Source organism: Mandrillus leucophaeus, unplaced genomic scaffold (assembly GCF_000951045.1).
Source record: "Mandrillus leucophaeus isolate KB7577 unplaced genomic scaffold, Mleu.le_1.0 Scaffold255, whole genome shotgun sequence".
In the NCBI taxonomy this organism is placed as follows: Eukaryota; Metazoa; Chordata; class Mammalia; order Primates; family Cercopithecidae; genus Mandrillus; species Mandrillus leucophaeus.
This window is the reverse complement of record NW_012102643.1, coordinates 2,328,837-2,337,994: the sequence shown is the minus strand read 5'-3', so window position 1 is coordinate 2,337,994 and position 9,158 is coordinate 2,328,837. Positions and strand designations below refer to the sequence as shown.

At 50.8% G+C, this 9,158-nt stretch overlaps 2 protein-coding genes across 2 annotated transcripts in view; one reads left to right on the top strand and one right to left on the bottom strand.

The window, feature by feature from the left end:
• The window catches only part of SNX21 (sorting nexin family member 21), a gene marked incomplete at its 5' end in the record, with an annotated part of 18,196 nt that extends 15,261 nt beyond the window's left edge, over nt 1–2,935 (top strand). The window contains 2 exons of the mRNA XM_011983834.1: nt 434–571; nt 743–2,935. Of these exons, the coding sequence (XP_011839224.1) occupies nt 434–571; nt 743–1,417 (813 nt within the window). The remainder of the gene's footprint in view (nt 1–433; nt 572–742) is intronic.
• The window catches only part of ACOT8 (acyl-CoA thioesterase 8), a 24,514-nt gene continuing 17,154 nt past the window's right edge, over nt 1,799–9,158 (bottom strand). The window contains exons 4-6 of the mRNA XM_011983794.1: nt 4,366–4,523; nt 3,643–3,837; nt 1,799–2,034 (exon numbers count right to left, since the gene is read on the bottom strand). Of these exons, the coding sequence (XP_011839184.1) occupies nt 1,916–2,034; nt 3,643–3,837; nt 4,366–4,523 (472 nt within the window). The 3' untranslated portion in view covers nt 1,799–1,915. The remainder of the gene's footprint in view (nt 2,035–3,642; nt 3,838–4,365; nt 4,524–9,158) is intronic.

Sequence of the window (9,158 nt, the reverse complement as noted above, 5' to 3'; positions counted from 1 at the left end):
GAAAAAAAAAAAAAAAAAAAAAAATTAAAAGGGGAACCACCTCCTGATTCTGAGGCAGTGATATTTACTCTAGTGCACACCACCTAAAAACCTCAGGTACCAATACTTGTACATGTCTCATTTTTGGACAAACACTGACTTGACCGAGCACTTCCTTCACTAGAAACAGAAGTGGACCCAGAGGGGATGGCCTTGCCTGAGGTCACACAGGGAGGGAGTAGCTGACCTTAGGTTAGAACTTGAGTCCTAGGCCAGTATACTTTTCACAGTTATGGCAATTGTGGCTATCTACAGACCTGTCCTCTGGGTCTAGTTTGGAAAATCCTGACCGGGGATGTGGAGGCCAGGTGTCCAAAGTGGAACAAGCTCCGTGCTGTTCCTAAAGGAGACCCAAGAGATTGGCCTGGGTTTCAGCTCTTGTCTGGTTTTCCAGCGGGGGCTGTCAGAAGAACTAACTGCTCTATGGGAAGGGAGTACAAAAAAAGGGGCAGCAGCCCCGGGCACTGAAGCTCATCTCTGTCTTTCTCTCTTCTTGCTGCCTTGGGCCTGGGTCATTTCAGACAAACCTCAGGTAAGATGGGACTGGGCTTCCCCGCCACTGTGGCAGCAGCTCCCGCCCTCCTGGGTGCTATTCCAGGGGTGAAAGGAAGAGGTGGGGAGGCACAGCTGGGAGTGTGGGGGATGGGGAGGGAACGGGCCCATGGACAACTTGCATTTGCCCTGACACCCACCCTCCCTGCAGCTCTACACCCTCGCCGTGATAGGCCCAGGGCCACCAGATTGCCAGCCAGCCCAGATCTCTCGCCGTTACTCGGACTTTGAGCGGCTGCACCGAAACCTGCAGCGGCAATTCCGGGGTCCAATGGCTGCCATCTCCTTCCCCCGTAAGCGGCTGCGCCGGAATTTTACTGCAGAGACCATTGCCCGCCGTAGCCGGGCCTTTGAGCAGTTCTTGGGTCACCTGCAGGCAGTGCCTGAGCTGCGCCATGCCCCGGACCTGCAGGACTTCTTCGTGCTGCCAGAGCTGCGGCGGGCACAGAGCCTCACCTGTACTGGCCTCTATCGTGAGGCTCTGGCACTCTGGGCCACTGCCTGGCAGCTGCAAGCCCAGCTGGGCACCCCCTCTGGCCCAGACCGCCCCCTGCTGACCCTGGCTGGGCTGGCCGTGTGCCACCAGGAGCTGGAAGACCCTGGGGAGGCCCGGGCATGCTGTGAGAAGGCCCTGCAGCTGCTTGGGGACAAGAGCCTCCACCCTTTGCTGGCACCCTTTCTGGAGGCCCATGTTCGACTCTCCTGGCGCCTGGGCCTAGACAAACGTCAATCAGAGGCTCGGCTCCAAGCCCTGCAGGAGGCAGGCCTTACCCCCACGCCACCCCCTAGTCTCAAAGAACTGCTCATCAAGGAGGTGCTGGACTAACCCTTGCCTAGGTTTAAGGCCACTGTGAGGAGAGAGGCTGCCCCAGAATGCAGGGGAAGGACCCAATGAGGACAGAATAGCTGGGAGCACCTAGAAGTTCCAAAAGAGAATGTGAAGCAGATCAAGGAAACTTCTGTTGAGCTGGGCTCAGGATGAGCTTTGGCTGGGGTTGCCCTGGTATAGTACAGGGAAGAAGTCTGACACAGCCTCTCCAGCTTATAGACAGCCAAGGGGCTGTGGCACAGGTCAGGGGCAATGTTCCCTTGTTGGTGGGCCCCCAAGCTGGCGAGGCCTCCTCTGAAGGCCAGGGACTCTGCCCTGGAGTCCTGGAGTTGAGGGATGAAGGCAAGGTCTGGCCCAGGGGAATTAAAGGCCAGCCACTCCAGTGGTATCAGTCTCTTTATTGGATGTGAGGGCCAAAAGGGACTGTAACTGCTGTCTCAGGAATGGGGATAGATGGGAGGTTCTTGAAGCCCCAGGCCAAGCTGGTACCTCTGGCTACAGCTTGCTCTCTGAGACCTGGGGCTTCACTCGGATCACGCCCTCCTGGGCACAGGTCACAGCTAGGACTCCATCCTGACGCCACAGCCGCCCATGGACCAGCCCCCGAGAGCCACCTGTGGGTGAGGTGAAAGGTGAGGATGGCCTGCTTCAGAACAGCCAAATGCACTTCTTTTTTTCTGAAACAGAGTCTATGTTGCCCAGGCTGGTCTCAAGTTCCTGGGTTCAAGGGATCCTCCCACCTCAGCCTCCTGAGCAGCTGGGATTACAGGCTTAGCACAGCACCACGCCCGACCTCCAAGTGGACTTCTTGAAAAGGGTCTGGCCCAGGGCAGGGCTGCCCCACACAAGGGTGTGCTGAGTGTCGTGGCTGCTCCAAATGCCCCTTCTTGAGCTTATTATGGACCATCATTGAGGGGTAACTCCTCCCACAGGAACCCCACTTGATAGTTTAAAAGCACTTTCACACCTCTGCTCGCTTCCTCAAAAAGATCACGGAGGGAGGAGCTCTCAGAATAGTCTCCTTCAACTGCTTGGCAGCAGAACTGCTATACCTCTGGCCACTCGTGTTAGGAAACCTATTGGCTCCCTGTATAATAAATCAAGCCAGATCCTCCAAGTGGTGATTCCTGAAAAATATCCCCACTACCACCACCAAGGGGAAGAAGGGGCTCAGCAGAGGAATTAAAGCCATGAGGTCTGGCCTCTTCCCTCCCCACCTGGAGATTCTTGCTCCCTTGCTGGCTTTGGGCCTGAGTTTGATGTTTATGAGGATGATTGCTGGTTTCCCTTACACATAGCAGAGCTCACTCAGTTCTCACAGTAGCCAAAGGAAGCAGTTATGTGTTGTCCAGTTTTCCAGAACAGGACTGAAATCCAGAGAGGGTCAGGAATTTGGTTCCATCATGAGGCCAAATCTGAACCCATGTCCTCACTTCAAGGTTATCAACCTTGGATTGGGATGCTATTGGTACGTGAGAGTACCCCTTATCTGAGTATAACGAGTCCTTAAGTTTTTCCCTTGGTTTATCGAGCAAAGCCTTTCTTCATTTGAAATGTACTCCCTTGGAAAGGAGGTCAGGGTTCTGAAGCTAGACATTGATGAATGAGTCTTGTTTCTCTCTCTCCCCTGCAAGGAATGTCCAAGCAGTGAGGCCCTTAGGGACCACTGAATGCTCCAACCCCAATCAGGTTAATCAGAGTCACTTAGAGAACTTAAACATACAGTTTCCTGGACCTTATCCAAGACCTACTGAGTCAGAATCTTGAGGGTGGAATCAGAATCTATTTTGAAAAGGCGTCCCCAAATGGCAGTCTGATGGGCTGCCGGGTTTGGATACCATTGCTGTAATGTAACCCTCTTTGTTTAGATGAGGAAATAGGCTCAGACGGAAGACACGATTTGCCTATTGTAATAAAAAGAATCTGAACTGGTTCTGGGACTAGAACTGAGTCCCTGGGAGAAGGTGAATCACATTCCCAGAGCAGAGGAATCTGAACTGGTTCTGGGACTAGAACTGGGTCCCTGGGAGAAGGTGAATCACATTCCCAATTTAGAGCAGAGCAGGTGTCCCAGCCTCACCCTCTCATTTTGAAGATGAAGATGCGAAAGCCTAGGAGGGAAGGAAAGGAAGTGACCTGTGCAGTGCCACACAGGAAGTCAGGGGAAGTCAGCATCTGCCACCCAAGGTCGGTGCCCTTGTCCCACACGGCCCCACACTCACCAGCCCAGGGGCTCTCGCACTCATAGAGCATCCAGTGGTCAGCTCGGAAGGGGGCGTGGAACCACATGGAATGGTCCAATGAGACCATGAAGTGCACCTTGTGCTGCCACTGGTGAGGCAGCACTGCAGTGCCCAAGAAGGCATAGTCGGAGATATAGGCGGCCACGCAGCAGTGCATCTTCATGTCACCCTCGCCTGCAACAGGTCCCCATCAGCCCTGGGCTCCTGGGCTTTCCAGCTCAGGACCTGCAGGGAGGTAGGGAAAAAGGGACTCCCGTGCATGGGTGTGCAGACTGGTTGCTGCACAAGAGCACTTGGCCTACAGTGTGTATGTGTGATGGGGGATAAGTGAGATGGTGATATGAGGAGGGCAGGGGTGAGCAGGGACTGAAATTCACCCAAGTCTCCCACACTAGGCCCCAAAAGGGGTGTCATCTTCCAATTTGCACAAAGACACTTTACGGTTAGCAGCAAAGCTGGACAACAACCCCAGTGAGGTGCCTTGCCTTCCTCAGAAAGGCCTTGTGTTGGGATTATAGTCACCTCCACATTCTCCCCATGCAAAGGGCTGAGAGGCCCCAGGCGAGAAGCTAAGCCAACTTCCCCCTCATGCAGATAAGGAAACAGGCCCAGAGAAGGGAACTCATGTGCCCAAGGTCACACAGCAAATGAGTGGTACACCCCTTGGAGAGTGGTTTCCTCCCATCCCTGGGGTCATCTTACCAATATAGCCCCGGGCTCGCACCCAGAACATCTGTTTGGGCTCCATTCTCTGCAGCTGGCTCAGGGGGGATGGGTTTATTGGCTTGATCTCAATGGGGACCTCCTGAGCAGCAATTCGGTTGAGCGCCACTGGGTACCTCTTTTGGAGGTTAGGGTCCCTGAAAGTAAAGGGGAGAGGGATGGGGTGAGACCCAGAAAGAGAGGAAGTCACATCTGCATTGCCTCTTCTGACTCCCCTCATTCTTCCACAGGGAAGATATCCCCAAAGCTCCCCTCCCCTCGTGCCAGGCAAGATAGTGCAGTGTTTGAATCCCTTCTTTGCCACTTATGAGCCATGTGGTCTTGTGCTAATTAGTAATCTCTCTGAGTCTATTTTCCCATCTGCAAAGTGTGGATAATGATAGTAACCTACCTCATAACCAACACTGAAGTCAAGATCACGTATATCTAACCAACACATCACAGTAATAAGGCATACCCGATAATATGCCCTGTTCTAAGCACTGTACATACGATAGTATTCCTCATAACAACCCTGTGAGATAGGTACTATTACCCCCATTTCATCAGTGAAATAAGCACAGAGTCCAAGTAGCTTGCTGAAAAACTGGAGAGACAGGATTTGGACTTAGGCAATCTGGGTCCACAGTATGATTATTTTCTGTTTTTTTAGAGACAGGGTTGTCTTCTCACCCAGGCTGGAGTACAGTGGCGCAATCAGCTCACTGCAGTCTCCAACTCCCAAGCTCAAGCCATCCTCTCGCCTTGGCCTCCCGAGTAGCTGGGACTAGAGGTGTACGCCACTATGCCTGGCTAATATTTTTATTTTTTCTCTTTTTTGAGATAGAGTCTAGTTCTGTCGCCCAGGCTTGAGTAAGGCAGTGCAATCTCAGCTCACTGCAACTTCCGCCTCCCAGGTTCAAGCGATTCTCCTGCCTCAGCCTCCCGAGTAGCTGGGATTACAGGCGCCTGCCACCACGCCCAGCTAATTTTTGTATTTTTAGTAAAGACGGGTTTCACTGTGTTGGCCAGGGTGGTCTCGAACTCCTGACCTCATGATCTGCCCGCCTCAGCCTCCCAAAGTGCTGGGATTATTTTTCCTTTTTTCATAGAGATGAGGTCTCCTTACGTTGCCCAGGCTGGTCTCAAAATCCTGGACTTAAGTGATCCTCCTACCTCAGCCTCCCAAAGTGCTGGGATTACAGAAGTGAGCAGCTGTGCCCGGCCACTTCATTATTTTAAACACTCAAGAAACACTCTGCCTGACTTGGCCTGAGTTATGAGTTATGAAACCCTAGACAGTAGGGAACATTGTGTCCCCCCAGGGGGAGGAGCCCACTCCAAGGAATTCCCTTCAATACAGTGACAACCACCCACAGTGGTCTGCACAGGTACTGCCATTTTCACCCCTGTCCTCTGGAGTGCTGTCCGACAGAACCTTCTATGATGACGGAATGCCTCTCTCCACTGCACACTATGGTAGCTGTCTCTTATACACATCTAGATGTGTATAAGAGACAGCGTATATCTAACCAACACATCACAGTAATAAGGCATACCTGATAATATGCCCTGTTCTAAGCACTGTACATACGATAGTATTCCTCATAACAACCCTGTGAGATAGGTACTATTACCCCCATTTCATCAGTGAAATAAGCACAGAGTCCAAGTAGCTTGCTGAAAAACTGGAGAGACAGGATTTGGACTTAGGCAATCTGGGTCCACAGTATGATTATTTTCTGTTTTTTTAGAGACAGGGTTGTCTTCTCACCCAGGCTGGAGTACAGTGGCGCAATCAGCTCACTGCAGTCTCCAACTCCCAAGCTCAAGCCATCCTCTCGCCTTGGCCTCCCGAGTAGCTGGGACTAGAGGTGTACGCCACTATGCCTGGCTAATATTTTTATTTTTTCTCTTTTTTGAGATAGAGTCTAGTTCTGTCGCCCAGGCTTGAGTAAGGCAGTGCAATCTCAGCTCACTGCAACTTCCGCCTCCCAGGTTCAAGCGATTCTCCTGCCTCAGCCTCCCGAGTAGCTGGGATTACAGGCGCCTGCCACCACGCCCAGCTAATTTTTGTATTTTTAGTAAAGACGGGTTTCACTGTGTTGGCCAGGGTGGTCTCGAACTCCTGACCTCATGATCTGCCCACCTCAGCCTCCCAAAGTGCTGGGATTATTTTTCCTTTTTTCATAGAGATGAGGTCTCCTTACGTTGCCCAGGCTGGTCTCAAAATCCTGGACTTAAGTGATCCTCCTACCTCAGCCTCCCAAAGTGCTGGGATTACAGAAGTGAGCAGCTGTGCCCGGCCACTTCATTATTTTAAACACTCAAGAAACACTCTGCCTGACTTGGCCTGAGTTATGAGTTATGAAACCCTAGACAGTAGGGAACATTGTGTCCCCCCAGGGGGAGGAGCCCACTCCAAGGAATTCCCTTCAATACAGTGACAACCACCCACAGTGGTCTGCACAGGTACTGCCATTTTCACCCCTGTCCTCTGGAGTGCTGTCCGACAGAACCTTCTATGATGACGGAATGCCTCTCTGCACTGCACACTATGGTAGCCACTAGCCACATGTGACTATGGAGCACCTGAAATGTGACTAATGCAACTGAGGAACAGAACTGTTCATTCTATTGACTTTGTTGTTTTTTTTTTTAGATGGAATCTCGCTCTGTTGCCCAGTCAGGAATGCAGTGACTCAATCTTGCTTACTGCAACCTCTGCCTCCTGGGTCCAAGCGATTCTCCTGCCTCAGCCTCCTGAGTAGCTGGGATTACAGGCGTGCGCAACCAAGCCTGGCTAATTTGTGTGTGTGTATTTTTAATAGAGATGGGGTTTCACCATGTTGGCCAGGCTGGTCTCGAACTCCTGACCTTGGGCAACCCACCCGCCTTGGCCTCCCAAAGTGCTGGGATTGCAGGCATGAACCACTGTGCCCGGCCCTATTTAATTTTAATTAATGTAATATAGCCACAAGTGGCTACAGACTACCTTACTGAACAGTACAGATCTAAATTCAAGGTCCTTTAACAATGTCTTCCTCTCATTTCAGCAAACATGTGTCGAGTTGCAACCACACACCAGGCCCTGTGTTTTTTCTGTTAACAGTGATATAACTACAATTCACTGCCATTGTGCTAGTTAGTACTAGCACACTACGTGCCTTATCTCTTTTATTTCATTTAATCCTCACAGCAACCTTATAAGGTAGGAATATGATTAGCACCATTTTATAATTGAGAGTACTGGCTCAGAGTGGGAAAGCAACTTGTCCAAACTCACACAGCTAGTAGGGGCAAAATCTAGGATTGAATCCAGGACTTGCAGGTTCCCAAACCCACATCCATCCCATCATACTCTGCTGCCTCCCCAGTATCTAGCATGAGATAGAGACACTATCTCCTTATGATATAGCTAAGAAGTAGGGCAGAAATGAGCATTTCCTTTTTTTTTTTTTTTTTTGAAATGGAGTCTCACTGTGTTGCCCAGGCTGGAGTGCAGTGGCTCGATCTCAGCTCACTGCAAGCTCCACCTCCCGGGTTCACGCCATTCTCCTGTCTCAGCCTCCCGAGTAGTTGGGACTACAAGCGCCCACCACCTCGCCCGGCTAATTTTTTGTATTTTTTAGTAGAGATGGGGTTTCACTGTGTTAGCCAGGATGGTCTCAATCTCCTGACCTCGTGATCTGCCTGCCTCAGCCTCCCAAAGTGCTGGGATTACAGGCGCGAGCCACCGCGCCCGACCAAGCATTCCCATTTTTTAGACGAAACTAGGGCACTGGGGAGTTGAGCACTGTCCCACAGCAGGTGAGCATTAACGGAGGCACAGTCCTGGCTAGAATCCATGTGTCTGTCCTGTGTCTGGACCCAGAGCTCTTTCCCCTGCACCAGCATTTTTCAAACTTTATTAGGTATGATCTAAACAAATATATTTTACCAGGTATTCAAAATATCTAACATGCTCCCTGGTGGTCTAATGGTTAGGGGAAAATACATATTTGTATTTTTGTATATACGTTTCATATACATAAAACATGCAGGTGGCTGACGCCTGTCATCCCAGCACTTTGGGAGGCCAAGGCAGGTGTATCACTTGAGGTCAGGAGTTTGAGACCAGCCTGGTCAACACAGCGAAACCTGGTCTCTACTAAAAAAATACAAAAATTAGGTAGGCATGGTGGTGTGTGCCTGTAACCACAGCTACCTGGGGGGCATGAATATCGCTTGAACCTGGGAGGCAGAGGTTGCAGTGAGCCGAGATCACGCCATTGCCCTCCAGTCTAGGCAACAGAGTGAGACTGTCTCAACACAAACAAACAAACAAAAAAGATATGCACTAAGGCAAAAGGCAGTGACCAATCAAACACAGGCCATAGCTCTGCAGCTCTCTAGAGGACACTCACTCCTGGTGCACATTAAGTCCTAAGCTGCTGGACCAGGCGCCTGAGGGAAAAGAGGGAATCACTTAGGGGACTGGGGAAGTGGTATTTACCAAGTGGTTACAGAAGTATTTCAGTATATATATATATACTTTTTTCCCCGGGTATGGGGAAATTATGGCTCATGCCTATAATCCCAGCACTTTGGGAGGCCGAGGTGGGTGGATCACCTGAGATCAAGAGTTCGAGACCAGCCTGGCCAACATGGTGAAACGCCATCTCTACTAAAAATACAAAGTTCCATCCTGGCTAACATGATGAAACCTCGTCTCTACTAAAAATACAAAAAAAAAAAAAAAAAAAATTAGCCGGGCATGGTGGCAGGTGTCTGTAGTCCCAGCTACTCGGGAG